Source organism: Bos grunniens, chromosome 14, assembly GCF_055505025.1.
Source record: "Bos grunniens cultivar Pamir isolate PY7600 chromosome 14, Bosgru_T2T1.0, whole genome shotgun sequence".
Lineage (NCBI taxonomy): Eukaryota > Metazoa > Chordata > Mammalia > Artiodactyla > Bovidae > Bos > Bos grunniens.
Window position 1 is genome coordinate 82,243,396 of NC_141178.1, and position 14,961 is coordinate 82,258,356.

At 65.4% G+C, this 14,961-nt stretch overlaps 1 protein-coding gene across 9 annotated transcripts in view; it reads left to right on the forward strand.

Annotated features, from left to right (window-relative positions):
- Positions 1-14,961, forward strand: part of ADGRB1 (adhesion G protein-coupled receptor B1) — a 77,631-nt gene that overhangs the window by 42,324 nt on the left and 20,346 nt on the right. For all 9 annotated transcript variants that reach the window (XM_086335634.1, XM_086335636.1, XM_086335635.1 and 6 more), the window contains 2 exons: positions 8,021-8,162; positions 13,911-14,014. In XM_086335634.1, the coding sequence (XP_086191760.1) occupies positions 8,021-8,162; positions 13,911-14,014 (246 nt within the window). The remainder of the gene's footprint in view (positions 1-8,020; positions 8,163-13,910; positions 14,015-14,961) is intronic.

Below are 14,961 nucleotides of genomic sequence, written 5' to 3' on the forward strand. Positions count from 1 at the left end.
TATGCAGGTCAAGAAGCAACAGTTAGAACTGGACATGCAACATGGGCTGGTTCAAAATTGGGAAAGGAGTATGTCAAGACTGTATACTGTCACTCTGATTATTTAACTTACATGCAGGAAACATCATGAGAAATGCCAGGCTGGATGAATCACAAGCTGGAATCAAGACTGCTGGGAGGTATAGCAACAACCTCAGATATGCAAATGATACCACTCTAATGGTAGCAAGTGAAGAGGAACTCAAGAGTCTCTTGATGAAGATGAAAGAGGACAGTGAAAAAGGTGGTTTTAAACTCAACATTCAAAAAACTAAGATCATGGCATCTGGTCCTGTCACTTCATGACACACAGATGGGGAAACAGTGTCAGATTTCATTTTCTTGGGCTCCAAAATCAGTGCGGACGGTGATTGCAGCCACGAAATTAAAAGACACTTGTTCCTTGGAAGGAAAGCTATGACAAACCTAGACAGCACAAAAAGCAGAGACATCATTTTGCCGACAAACGTCCACAGCCAAAGCCATGGTTTCCCAGTAGTCACGTATGGGTGTGAGAGTTGGACCATGAAAAAGGCTGAGTGCCAAGGAACTGACGCTTTCAAACTGTGGTGCTGGAGAAGACTCTTGAGAGTCCCTTGGACTGCAAGGAGATCAAACCAGTCATTCCTAAAGGAAATCAGTCCTGAACATTAATTTGAAGAGCTGACTCACTGGAAAAGACCCTGATGCTGAGAAAGATCGAAGGCGGGAGGAGAAGGGAACGGCAGAGGATGAGGTGGTTGGATGGCACCACTGACTCAATGGACATGAGTTTGAGCAAGCTCCAGGACGTAGTGAAGGTCAGAGAAGCCTGGAGTGCTGCAGTCCATGGGGTCTCAAAGAGTCGGACACGACTGAGCGACTGAACAACAGATGGCGATGATGTCGTGGTGAAGATGCTCCAGTGATGTGGTACGGTGATATGCTCGTGCCATTCCTGGTGCTGGTGGCGCTGTTAACAATGGCACGCTGGTGTTGATGGTGGTGGTGGTGGTGACAGTGGCGGAGGTAACGACTGTTGCCGATGATGATGGTGGTGACGTTACTGCTGGTGGTGGCGGCTTCAGTGGGAGCCGTGGGGGTGGAGGTCGTGGTGACGGTTATGGTGGTGGTGGTGGTCTCAGCTCTTTGGGAGATGTGAAGCCCCTCCCAGGAACTAGGACTTGCCCATGGCACAGTTTTCGAGGCCGACTGCAGCACACAGGGTCAGACACCAGCCCGGGGAGATGAAAGGCCTGGGTGCACGGGCCGAGGAGAGGGTGTCCTGGAGGAGCTGAGCTGGCTGAGGCTGTGAGCTCTGGTATCTCCTGGAGCTGAGGAAGTGGCCGTGGAGGTGCCCATGCCCAGCACAGGGCCTGAGCAGGCCGGCGAGGGACTCGCGTCCTGAAAGTGAGTGACCAGCCAGCCTGGAGCGTGAGAGTGAGGCGTGAAGGCACGGCCCCTTGGCTGGCGAGGGGAGCTGACAGGCTGGACAGAGCTAGGCCTGCGGTGCAGCAGGCAGAGGTCTGAGTGGGCGGCAGAGGCTCAGGTAGGCTTCATGGACTCTGAGCTGGCAAGGGTCAGCAGGTGGGCTGAGGCTGGCAGGACCCCAGCCTTCCCAGGCCAGAGGACTTCCTGGCAGGGCTGGGGAGTTCCGGGCCCCAGACTCACCTGGGGCCCTGGTGGCCTTGCCCAGGAGGGTGGGTCAGTCAGTGAAGAACCACCAGGTCCTGATAACGGCCAGTTTCCCAGCCTAGGGCAGGCCTGCGGCCTGGGGCCCCGACTCAGAGGGAGCGGCGCCAGCTGAGAGCCAGGAGACGGTCATCGCAGCTTTGTGGGGAATGTAAGATGCCCTGGAGGCCCCGGTCGCTGCCTGATGAATGCTGAGTGAGCCCGAGACGCTGTCAGCGCTGCGAGAGCAGCCCGTGAGCAGGGGTGCAGGCTGGACGGGTACGCTCTGCCCTGACACGGATCCATCCCCCGGGGTCCCCAGACCCTGAACCAAGAGGGGATGGAACTGCCCTGTGGGTTCTCAGCAGCCAAACGGGGAGACGGGGGCTGGGCACGGAACTTGAGCTTGAGGAGGCCTCCTGGAGACGGCAGTGCCTCGGGGGAGCCCCGAAAGATGAGGCTGAGTCAGCCAGGGGACAGACGAGTGTGTGGTCAGAGGGACTGGCCAGGACCAGACCTGGGGGCAGGAGGGGCGCCTATGTTGAGTCGCCGGTGGCTCCTCTGGGCTGGCACTTGCAAGCGGGGCTGCCAGGCTGGGGGTGGGGAGGGCCTGGCGGTCACTATGAGCTCCAGCCGCTGGCTGAGGTAGGACCCAGAAAAGCAGTAACAGGGCAGCAGCAGGGTAGCACCTGGTGCAGGAGCCAGGTGCAACGCTTAGGAACTCACTGCGTATCCCAGCAGGCTCCCTGGACGAGGCGGCTCAGCAGAAGCCTTGATCTGTGGATCAGTGGTCAATAGGGGTCAACAGTCAATAGCGGGAGGTGGGAGGTAGGCACTCTGGATGTGTCCCATACACAATCCCGCGGGGGTTGCGCCTGGAATGGGTGGTCTGGGGAGCACAAAGGCCAGGCTGAGGGAGCCCCTGCCTGCAGAGACACCGTGCCCACTCCCTGTTCCCTCACCGGGGTGATCTGTGCCCACTCTGGCTTCTTTCTGCTGTGTGGGAGGACACCTATGAGTCACTCACACTCCAGTGTGAATTAGCCCATCAAACCCCAGGGGACCCCGAGGCACAGTCCCATAATAGCGCCTGCTCTGCGGGCCGGTGGGAGGCATCCTGAGCACAGTGAAGGCCCTGGCTCCGTGGGCAGGCCAGGCTTTCCATGGCCGTCCCTGATGTGCCATAAGCATGCGGGGCCCCGGGCTGGGCACGGTGTGCCTGTGGTCCCTGGACATCACCGGGGGGCTGGTGCCACTTCACAGAGGGGGCCGCAGCTCTGAGTGGCCTGGAGGGAATTTGCCCAGGAGGGGAGCAGACCTTGGCCCCCGGTGCTCCCCCCCTCCCCGCAGGGAGCCGGCTGGGAGTTCCCACAGGCTGAGCCTCCTCTCATCTACCCTGGGCCCCGGGGGAGGTCCCTGGCGGGCTTCCTGAGCTGGTGGGGCCCAGCCAACTCCCCAGGCTGCCTTCTCTGAGCCACCCGACCTGGGCACCAGGATAAGGTGCGGCTCCTGCCCGGGTGCTGAGTGAGGTGGCTGTGCCAGGCGGGGTTGCAGGGCGCTGCGGTTCACCGTCTGAGTGTGGCTGGAGGGGAGTGCTGGGGAGGGGGGCAGTCCCCGGGGCTGTGGGCCCCTGAGTGAGGAGGGAGCTGCGGGAGGTCTTGAGCAGAGGACAGCGTGTCCTGGCACATTTCAAATGATGGCGGGAGACAGGCGGTGGAGGGCAGGGTGGAAGCTGGTGGTGAGGGGGGTCCCGCCAGGCGGTGGCCGCAGGGTGGGGAGCAGCAGTGACTCTCGCATCTGCAAGGCAGGCCAGACACCCCCAGGTCTGCAGGTGTAAGCCTCAGGGGCGGGGGCCTGGGGGTCACCGCCAGGCAGCAGGGCCTCGCTTGCCCACCCACAGCAAGTCCAGGCCGGGTGCTCCGTTCCCAGCAGGGTGTGGGCAGTGGGGAGCACCAGCCGGGCCCCCCTCTCGCCCTCTCAGAGCAGGACGCAAGCGTGAGCATCAGGCCATCACAGGGCAGGAGGACCCTCCAGCTGCAGGCAGAGGTCGCGGGTCAGGATGGCCTTGCTGTGAGAGCCGGGGCACAGCCCGTGGCTATGGGTGTGGGGGATGAGCTGGCCAGGCCAGGCCCAGCTGACGGGCATGCAGGCCGCAGATAGCCACTGGGGGACACATTCTCAAGGACCACTTGGGGTGGGTGGGAGTGGGTGGGGAGGCGGGAACGGGAGGCCAGCTGCCCAGGGAGCGAGATTGGCGGGTGAGGCTGGCACGGGGGTGGGGGGAAGAGGCAGGGTATATTCAGGACTGACCCCAAGGCGCCGGGGGCTGGGGTAGCTAGGGGAAACTCAGGTCTCAGCGCAGGGTCAGGACGCACGGCGGAGGCTGTGTTTAGAGGTTGCTGGCTCTGTCTGAAGTAAATGGGCTTGTCCTTTGGGTTTGGTGACACGGGGTCTGGCAGGAGCAGGGTGGGAGGAGCCCGCAGTGAGGAACTGGTGGCCTACAGGGGGTGGGCAGCTCTGGACCTTTCCGAGAGCACATGCGGGGGCACAGCTCTGGCCTAGGGGCTGCGGTCCAATGGGGCAGGCGTGGTCGTGTCCTGGAGGCCCTGGTCTCACGGGGCAGAGACAGCCTCTCTCTGGGAGCTCTGCTCTGAGGGCCCAGCGCCCCCTGCACCCTCGCCTCCACTCAGGCAGGGAGGGGCCGCGGCTCCAGCTCCTTCTCTGGCTCTGGACCTGGGGGCTGGGGTGGAGCAGGTGTCCTCGACCCAGATTCCCCAGGCCTGGGCCCAGGAAGGGGGGCCTGGCTCTGTGACCCAGATATTCCCGTTTCTGAAGCTCAGTGAAGAGGCGGCCAGTGGTCTCCGGCGCGTGGAGTGGTCGGGGAGAGGGCGTGCAGGGAATGAGCCGCCTGTGTTGTAGAGATGGTAATGGTGTCACAGCAACAGGAGGGATTTCTGTCAGAGGTCGTCGGTGTCTGAGGATGTCTGAGAGGTTTTTTGAAGGAGGAGGGCTGAGTGTGCCTGCACTTTCCCATGTCAGGGTGGGTGTGCCTGGGATGCTGGCGAGGATCCTCCCATCAGGGACCTCTGCCCACCCATCCTGCTCCAGCGGGTCCTCCGCTGTGCCTGGCCCAGACCAGAGAGCTCAGCTAAGGGCCTGGGGAGGGGCCGTACACCATCCTTGAGGGCCCCTTTCAGACTGACCTCTCAGAGCCCAGCGGTTCAGATGCTGTAGGCCTTGTCGGGGGCATGGGCTGATCAGACAGAGAAAACTGTAATCTGGGCCCTTCTGTCGTCATGTTGCGTGGCTTCAGGCAATCACCCCACTTCTCTGAGCTGCGATCTCTGTATCTACACAGCTGAGCTGGGGATCACTGCAGATTACATGACAAAATGCACACAAAGCTATGGATGTTGAGGTGGGGCAGGGGCAAGGAGCGGGTCCCCATCCCTGTGTCGTGTGTCAGGAGCCCAGGCACGTTCCCCCCGGCCCGCTGGAGCCCGGGGGGCCCCGCTGTGGGGAGGCACCAGGGAGCCTGCCCGCAGTCCTGCGGGGTCTGGGCAAGCTGAGCAGCTGCCCGCCTCCGGGGCTGCCCACCCCAGTGGCCAGCTCTCTGGACCAGGGTGGATGCCTCCTCGTGTCCTCCATGGTCTGAGGCTGAGCCCATCGGCAGCGGGCAGTGCCCCTCGCCTTCCCCTCCTCTGGGAGGCTGATAAGCTAATTAGTGCCCATGGCAGGAACCCTGTGGGGCCAGCCACCAACCGGGGCTGGCCTTCTCCCAGGAGGTGGCCGGCAGCTGTCAGCCTGGCGCCCAGCAGACCCGCCAGCGCTGCCTGGGAACCTGCCAGGCTGCTGGCCCCCGCCGGCCCAGCTCCCCTCGCCCCAGGCCTGGGGTGCTGTCCTCTCCTGACCCTCCCAACAGCCTTCAGCGGGCAGAAAAGCTGGGGTCAGGGTCCCCGCCTCCACTCAGAGAAGGGCCGAGACAGCGTCCATGCCTGGGCGGTGGAGATTAGAGCTGAGATTTGAACCCGGAATGGCCCGGCTGGCCACAGACTCCAGCTCTTAGGAGCAGGCACGTGGCTGACGTTGTGGACAAGTGTGAGAGATGGAGGTGCTGTCTCCCGGCTGAAACGGCCCCGGGAGGCCACCTCTCCCGAGCCCCCGGGGTCTCAGGACTTCTGGCCTCCACTGTCTTGGCCCTTTGGCGTCTGGTCCGGGGCTTGCATGCGCCACCCCAAGTGTGAGGACAGGGTGCCCCATGGGTGAGAGGGACCGGGGGCAGCTGGGGCTCAGTACTCTGTACCTTTGTCCTGTGTGATGCTGGGGGATGAGGGAGACGGGGTGTGATGGGCCCGGGGCAGCTGAGTGAGGCCTCGATGCCCCTCACCGAGGGGGTGGGAGGACCAGGCTGGACCTCCCAGGAGGCCCACTCTCCAGGACCCCATGCTCCCTTTCCCCATCCTCCATCACCCAGGTCTTCCTTCTGGCCCTGTGGCTATCGAGATCTTCTTTTCCAGAGAAGGAAGGGGAGAAGGATCTCTAGTGAGGCCTAATAGGTTTTGACTTCCACTCGGCTCAGCAGACACTAGTGGGGTTCAGGTGGGCCGAGGCAGGTGGGCTCAGGCAGAGGCGTGGTCGGGAGCCGAAGAGGCAGAAGCCCCCAGGACCCTCCCGTGGCTTTCCTTATGGAGGGCCCCTAAGATGGAAGAGCTTTGGATCCCCCAAACTCTGGCCCCCAGGGCTCGGGCCCCAGTGCCCAAGACAGAGATGTCCCTTCCCCTCCCTGCATTTCAGAGATGAACAGACAGTGTGGGTGGGAGGCATCTTCTGGGGCCACAGAGCCCTGATGCACCCCTCGGAGCTAAGGCCTGGCCTCTGCCTAGCTGTCATCTTGGGCTGCCTCAGTTCTCCTCCTCTGTAAAATGGGGGCAGGTCCCTACCCGTGGGGGAAGTGAAGAGAGAACAGCAGATTCCAGGGCCTCCAGCAGGTCCAGAGCGTGTCCCTCCTCCCCTGGGGCCTGACGCTCAGAAAAGAGATTGTGTAACATCTCAAAAAATCAGCACAAGCTGCTCTGGGTTCCGGGATGCCTGTGGCCGAGCCCCTCTGCTTTCCTGAGCGTCCATGTGGGTGTTGGGGAGAAGGGCAGCTGGCTGGGTGCCCCGCGTCATCCTCTGGACTGCCCCCTCCCCACAAACCGAAGCTCGGGCTGGTACCTGATTTCCCAGGTGACGCAGCCAGGAGGTAGCCCAGGGTGGTGGCTTGTATCCAGGTGTCGAGCAGAGGCCCTCTCGGTGTCGGGGTGAGGGGTGGGTCGTGGCTCCCCTGGAGGAGTGCAGGGTGGAGTCACTCACCCCATACAGAAGGGCTGGGATGGGAGAGGCAGACTGAGGCCTTTGAAGGCTCCTTGCAATTCCCAACTGCTTGGGCTGGGGCCGAGGGATCTAGGGCTGGCCGTGGGTAGACCCTGGCCACAGAGACCTGGAATTTTCCCCCGGGGAAGACTCCGGGTCTGAGTTGTGAGCAGGAGGAGAGGGGCTTTTTCGGCCCTAGGGGCAGGAGTCCCCTCCCAGCTGTGGCTCCTGAACCACCGTTTCAGTCTCGGCTCTTCAGGCAGCCTGGAGCCCCCTAGCCTGCAGGTCCAGGGCCCTGGGACGGACACTTGATGGGCACCTTCTGCCTGCGTGCCTGGCTGGATGCTGCCGGACAAGTGGGCCGGCCTGGGGATGGGGAACTTGGATCAACAGCGACTGGTTTGCAGAGTAGCTCAGTCCGGCGCACTGAGGCCCTAGCAAGTGCTCGTTTCAAGGGAACCCGCGCCACCCCGAGCGGCAGACAGCAGGAGGGCCTTGGGTCAGACGCCAGGGGGCACGTTCTGGCCGACGCGGCCCGGCCCCGGGAGGTGGCTGTGGGGGCAGGGCGGCCCCAAGGTCACCAGCGCGACACGAGGCCCGGGGGCGGGCAGCGCAGGGCGCCCCTCACCCCGCCCGGCCCGCGCGCGCACCGCAGGCCGCCGCGGCCCCCGGCTGGCGCCCCGCTCCACGTGCGCCCACGCGCCCCTCCCTGCCCGGCGCTGGGGCGGGGCGCTCTCTGGGCGCAGGGCCAGGGCTCGGCGCCCCGCCGGCCCCGCCGGCCCGCGCTCCCGCGAGTCGCTCTCCCGTGGCTCGGCGGCGGCGGCGGCGGCGGCCATGGGGCGCGGGGCTCCGGGGGCCGGCGGGGCGCGCGCGGCGGCGGGCGTAGGTGCGGGCGCGGGCCGGGGACGCGGGGCCGGGGCGCGGCCGGCCGCCGCTCACACCGCCCCTGTCTCCCCTCCCCCCGTGTGTCCCGCCCCCAGACCCTCCTCCCCCGCCCCCCCGCAGCTCGGGCCCTGGTCGTGGCGCGGCTGCCGCACGGTGCCCCTCGACGCCCTCCGGACACGCTGCCTCTGTGACCGGCTCTCCACCTTCGCCATCTTAGCCCAGCTCAGCGCCGACGCGGTGAGACCCCGGCCGGGCGCTTGGCGGGCGGGCGGGGGCGCGCGGGGAGGGGGCTTCCGGGGAGGACGGTCGCCGCCAGGGCCGGCGCGGGGAGGGGCGGCTGCACACCGATGCCCCCCGTGGCCCGGCCGAAGAGGCTTGGGCCTCTGGAGAGGGCGGGTGGGAGCCGAGTGGGTGGCGGTGTGGAGTTGGGGACTGGCCCTGAGTCAGGCTGGGGCCCCTGGGAGGGACTGACGGGTGAGTCTTCCGCACTCTCCTTGGGGGCCTAGGACCCTGGAGGGAGCCGGTGCTCAGAGGAGATGGGCAGCCCCCGCCAGGCGCTGGGGTTGCAGGAAGGCATGGCCTGGCAGAGCCAGCCGGGTCGATGCTGTCACTTGGTGAGGGTCCGTGCCCCAGCGGATGGCAGGGTCTTGGCCTGCCCTGTAGAGGGAGGGGGAGGAGCTGCCACCCTCCTTGGGGGGGTTCCCCACCCACCCCAAATGGACCCTGGTCTTCGGAGGCGCCTTCGTCCCCAGGTAGGGGTCCTGGCTGGAGAGGGTGCTGGGCTTGGCCCAGGCCCGCAGCCCTCCCTCGGAAGGCCCCATCGTCTCAGGGGCCTCCTTTTTGTTCCCATGATCCTTGTGGGGGCTGCCAGTTTCTATGGCGACGGCATCTGGGGCCAGCTCGCTGGCTGGGGCCCTGGGTGCTGGGCCCAGCCAACCGGGGCTGGGGGGCGCTCTTGCCCAGGGCCGAGTTTCAGTCTCTGGACCCAGGAAAGCGGGTACCCAGATAGGGGGTAGGGCCCACTAAGCCCCTGCATAGGGGGTAGGGTCTTTGCTTGTTGAGCCCCCAGGCCTGGCGTGGGAGGGTGCCCAAGGCAGCAGATGTGGAGGACAGACAGGGAGGGGGACACGGATTTGGGGGTGTTCGGGGTAGCTGGCCCTCATCAGATGGGGGTGGCACTGCTCCCCCGTCACAGAACCCTAGTTTCCATGTGGAGGATGGCTCCAGGCCTCTCTGAGAGCAGTCTGCCCCCTCCTTTGTCCTCGGGGACGTGGGGAGGGCGGGCAATGTCAGCCAGGACCCCCTAGAGGGTAGGAGCTGGGTGGGACCTTGGAGATCATTGCCTCTAACTCCTCCATCTACCGGCAGGGAGGTCACGGCGGGGGCAGGTCTGCTCAGGATCTTGGGGCTACGCTGCTGGACCCGGATCTGTGCTCTTGGCCCAGATCCCGGAGTGCCATCCCCCTCAGGCTGTCCCCGTGACGTAACTGTAGGTGTTGCTGTTTCTGGGGGCTTGGCCCTGAGGACAGCAGCCAGGGCCTTGCTGGGGGCTTCCTGGAAGAGGTGACTTTCTGCACAGGGAAGCAGCCCACTGTGCTGGGGTTCCCTGGGTCCCCTTGCAGCTTGAGCAGGTGGAGCAGGGCTGCCTTGGGAGCTGCTCTTCTTTGCGGGGCGGGAGGTGCTGGGGGGCTCTGGAGCAGGGTGCGGTGCCCAGATGCCCTCTCCAAGTCTGAGGTGAGGCCCGCAGGAGGTCAGTGCTACTCTAGTCTTGAAACACGGGGCTGTCCCTCACATTTGGCGACCACAGACTGGCCCTTGGTCCCTCTGAGCCTTGGTTTCCTCCCCTGGAAAACGGAAGTGGCCTCTGCTGCTCAGGGTGACTGTGAGGGCTGTGCCGGTTGACAGGGACCTTCCTGGGCCAGGCCTGCAGCAGGCAGGCCCCCGCATCCTGAAAGGGTGGTCTCCTGCCGAGCCCGGGGCCGCCCAGCAGAGAGAGTGTTAGGTGAGGGGCAGGTGGGTGGCTGACGCTGGTGGAGCTTGGGGATGAGCATGAGGCCCAAGGGGCCTTTCTAGGAAGATCTGGCCTGGCACTGGCTCTCCCGAGGGTGAATGGACAGGGCCCTGCACCAGTGTGCACAGGCGAGCACATAGCTGTGGTCTGTGAAGGGGTCTAGGCTGTGCCTGGGTCCGGGGGCGGGCGGGGGGGGCGGGAAGCAGCCACAGTCAGAGGGGCTTGCAGCGGCCTGGTCTGCATATAGGCGGGGACACCCGTGGGGACACCCTGTCCCCACGTCCCAGAAGAGGCAGCCGAATCCGGGAGTATGGGAGCTCTGAGCAGCCACAGAGCCACCCTTCGGCCATGGACCAAGGGCAGGCTGCCGGGCCTCCGTGAGCCTCATGGTCCTCCTCTGTCAGATGGCAGAGTAGTGGGCTGGGGCATGTGCTGCAGCCCTGAAGGCCTGGGCGTGGCTCAGAGGGGCGTCCCACCTCGTGCTCAGCTGCCATCAGAACCTTCGCCACTCTCCTGTCTTTTCCCAGCCGGCTCCGGCCCCAGTGAGGGCAGCCCCAGAGGTGCTGATGGGGAAGGGCTGAGAGCGAGAGGGAGGCTGTTTCGGGCAGCCCACCCCTCTGTGTGCCCGGGGCTGGGCCCTCAGGGGGCACGATGTCTACTGGAGAGACAGCTCAGGTGGAGAGAGGGCCTCTCTGGAGGCTCTGTACCAGCCTCCTTCCTTCCCGGGGGTGGGTGGCTCGGGACACGGGCAAGAGAGGAGGCACGGAGCAGAGCCCTGAGGGGTGAACGGGAGTTCACAGCGGCTCCAGGGTTGGGGGGAGTGACGGTGGCCCCTGAGAGGCTGAGAAAGGCAGAGATGAGCAGGAGGCAGGGGAGGGGGCTGGGTCTGGAGGGCCTGCCCGACGGGGGCAGGGGCTCTAGCAAGGAGTGTCACGCTGAGGTCAGTGGAGCTGGGCGGTGAGAAAGGAGGTGAGAGGGTTGGGGTCCTACAGGGGTCCCACCAGCGTGGCAGAACGACCCAGCCGGCAGGGGGTGGTGGCAGCGGGGAGCTGGGCCGTGGGGGTGGGTGCTGCCTGCCGGCACCCACGGAGTGGAGGTTGTGCGCTGTGTGTGGAGTCCGTCTGAGCCTGCGGAGGCTGTGCTCCTAGGGTGCAGAGCGGTCTTGGGGCTGGAGTCCAGAGCAAGGGCCACACAGAGGACGGAAGAGAAGGGGTGCTGTAGTCACACCCCGGGAGCCAGGGAGGGCTTAGATCCTGGGGGGAAGGAAGCAAAGGGAGACAAGACCCTGGCATCCCCCCAACCCCAGCCCTACCTGCAGCTGGAGTGTCAAGTCCTGGCTCCGTGGCCTGTGCCAGGCTGTGACCATGGGAAGGTTGAGTAACTGCTCTGAGTCACATCTGAGGGGACGAGGCTGGGTGGGGACCGAACCTGGCGAGGTACTGGCGGGGTCCACACAGCCTGGCATGTGCTAAACGGTCTGCAGGGCACAGTGGCTGGTGGCGTCGCTTCTGGGATGCGCCCGGAGCTGTGCGGCCAGGATCATGGCTCAGCATGTGACCAGGAGCAGGAATCAGTCAGTGCTGGAGTCAGGGCTCGTCTGTGTGAGGGCTGTGAGCCACGTGCGGTGCTGGAGTGGAGCTAGGTTAAGGACAGGGCCTTAGGACAGAAGTTCAGGGCACGTAAGGTGTGTGATGGTTTGGGAGAAGACGCGTGGCAGAAACTGACAGTAACCGTGTGAACCACAAAGGAGTAAAAGCCTGGGTGTGGGGTGGGAGGGGCCGGGGCCCTGCAGAGGCTCAAGGCAAGAGGATGGGCGGACAGATGAGGCACCAGTTCAGAGTAATTGTCCAGTCCTCACTGTGAGGAGCGCGGGAAGTGTTAGTCGCTCGGTCGTGTCCTACTCTTTGCACCCCCATGGACTGTAGCCCACCAGGCTCTTCTGTCCATGGGATTCTCCAGACAAGATTGCTGGAGTGGGCTGCCATTCCCTTCTCCAGGGGATCTTCCCAACCCAGGGATGAAACCCAGGTCTCCTGCACTGCGGGCAGATTCTTTGCTATCTGAGCCACTGGGGAGATGACAGCTAAGCTGAGAGAAGAGCTGACCATGTGGAGGGCAGGGAAAGAGCACTGGGGTAGGACCAGCCTGTGCAAAGGCCCTGGGGTGGCATGCAGCTTGGCTAGGGAGTCCGTCTCTGGCAGGAGGCTGGCCTGCGTCTGCCTGCTCTCTGTGTGGACTGAGGCCCATCTCTCACGTTTGAGGTCTCCGGTCCAGCCCTCCCAGCAAGACCTTGAGATCCCTGACACCCCTGTCCACCGCTCTGTCACCTGTCCCTTCTCCACACTGTTGAGAACCTGCAGGGTTAGGGCTGTCAGAAGCGACGGGTGAGCCAGGCAGAGAGGAGGAGAAGGGCACGGGCGGGCAGGTGGGCAGCCGGCGGACGTGTGGCTGCCAGGCCTGACGGGGGCAGATGGAGGCAGATGGCCACGGAGGTTGGGGCCAGAGCGGCCTAGGAGTGGACCTGAGCCACTTGTTCGGCCACCCGTGACTTGTGTGGCTGACCAGGGCCCCAAGGTTGCCCAGCGAGTTCAGGGGCACTGGCTGGAGCCCAAAGTGCCCCTTCCCCAGGGCCCTCCAGCTCCCTGTGTGGAAACGCAGGAGCTGGTTCCAGAGCCTCACCCGGGCCAGCCCCCGGGGACAGCGGATGGCCTGGCTGACCTTGAACGACTTTCTCAATTTTCCAGGAGCCTGCCTGCCCGGGCTCCGTTCATGCAGCCAGTCACATTGACCGCCTGTCCGTGCTGGGCCTGGCGGAGGGGGGCTCCCGGATGTGAGGACAGCAGGCTCGGGGGACAGACAGGCACCCCCAGCAGTGGCTCGGGGCGTGGACAGCAGCCCTGGTGGGGGGAAGGGCTGTCCGGCCGCGGATGGAGCGGGTAGGAGCAGCTGCGCCCAGTGGGTGGGCCCTGGGGTGCCTGTGCAGCAGCCCCCAGACCATGGACTCCCGAGGAGGGTGAACAGTCCCATCTTGGGGCACGAAGGGCTGCTGTGTCTTCAGGAGGCGACCTGGAGGCTCGCTCTGCATGTGCAGGGTCAGCAACGTGCCACCCAGGTTAGACTTGGGCCGGGCCACAGAGGGGTCAGCTCTGCGGGAGGGGCCACCAGACTCCCCTTGTCCTCTGGCCCCTCCCCCTGGCCCCTCCCCCCAGCTCCAGGACTCACCCCTCCTTCCTCTGAGGGGAGTCGGGTGGGAGGGGCTGCAGGGCCCCCAGTTTGTCTCTGGGTTCCGGATGTAGAGGAACCAAGATCTTTCCTCAGCAAGCATCCGTGGGCCTCCCGCTTTGGGGTCACGCTCACACGGGCTACACACGGAAGCATGGGAATGGCCCGGCCGGAGCTCAGGGCTGCCCTGGGCCCCCTGGGAGGGGACGAGCCGAGACCAGAGGGCCCTGAGGCGCGTCTGGGCGGACGGAGCAGCGGGGCCAGGCTTGGAGTCTGGGGGCGAACTCGGGGTGCCCAGCGTGGGGGCGGTCTCACATGGAGGTGGTGTGGGCCTCTGAGGGCAGCTGCTGTTTGCAGAGCCCCGGGGTGGGCCAGGGTGGAGGGCTGGGGTCTGTGGCGGGTATTGAGAGGCCACGGCTGCCCCCCAGAGCCGGGTCCCTGCCCTTGGCTGGTGCTGCAGAGCCACAGGGTCAGGGACAGCTGCCTTGGTGAACTCACCTGTGATGCGGGGGGACCCTTCCTGAAATGGGGCGGGCGCTGTGGCTGGCTTGCCACACGATTATACCAGTGGGGGACACAAAGACCCGCCGGAGACGAGACCCCGCCCCAGGGACTGCCTGGGGCACTGCGGGAGGGCGGCTGAGGGCTGCTGGACGCGGGGCTCCTGGAGGTGCGGGGGGCAGGCTCCCCCGGCGTCCCCCGCAGGCCTGCCCGCCCCTCACTCTGTTCTCTGTCCCCCCCGGGACCCACAGAGCATGGAGAAGGTGGCCACGCCGTCGGTGACGCTCATCGTGGGCTGCGGCGTGTCGTCCCTGACCCTGCTCATGCTGATCATCATCTACGTCTCCGTGTGGAGGTGACCGCGGGGGGGTCCCCGGGAGGGGTGACTTGGGGATCCCCGGGAGGGGTGACTACGGGGGGTTCCCCGGGAGGTGTGGACGGGGTAACTGCAGTTGCCTTACTCGTCCTCCCATCGGGGAGGTGGCACCCCCTGCAGGTAGGGGTGGAGCGGTGCGGACTGTCCCCAGGAAGGATGACTGCGCTCCGTGCAGGGGCGGTCCCCAGGAAGGGGTGGCTGGGGCTGCCTTACCCCTTCTCCCATCGGGGCGGCCGTGGGCTGGGAGCCCAGAGCCGTCCTTCCCTCTCACCTTCCCAGTTGGGACCATCCATCACCTCTGTCATCACCCCCAGCCCTCCTGACTGCAGTCCCCTGGATGCTGGTGGGCAGCGGGGGGGCGCAGGGGCAGCCCAGAGCGCCGGGCCTTCCTGCTCCTGCCCAGCCAAGTGCCCACAGGCCTCTCACAGAGGCTCCTTGCTCCCTCCCACCCTCTGAGTGGGACCCGCCCAGCTGAGCACCCTGTCCCATGACTGCTGGGCCCCAAGACCCCGACTTCCGTGTCTGTGGTCTGTCGTCACCTGGATGTGCCAGGCCACTCCCTGAGCCTGGGTGCATGTGTCCAGTGGGAGCCTCTGCCGGCCCTCTGCCCCAGGCTGCAAAGCCTCCCCACCACGGACCCCTGCACCCGGGTGCTGTCTGACCGGTGTTAGTCCCTGGGTCCCCAGGGGTGGGGCAGTGTGGGGGCGACCCCGTCCAGCCATCAGCAGCCCTGGGCTGGGGGCGTGTGTGTGCAGACTCCCTTTCCAGTGGGCCCTGAGGGGCAGGGGTTGGGACTGTGGGTCACCAAGGGTCAACCCAAGGTTGCCCCACCCACTGGGTCCAGCCCGATCCCCAGTGTGTGGGCTCCAAGGGCAGCATGACCGCAGCTGAGGCCCACGAGGAGGGGTCGATGCAGCCATGGGGTG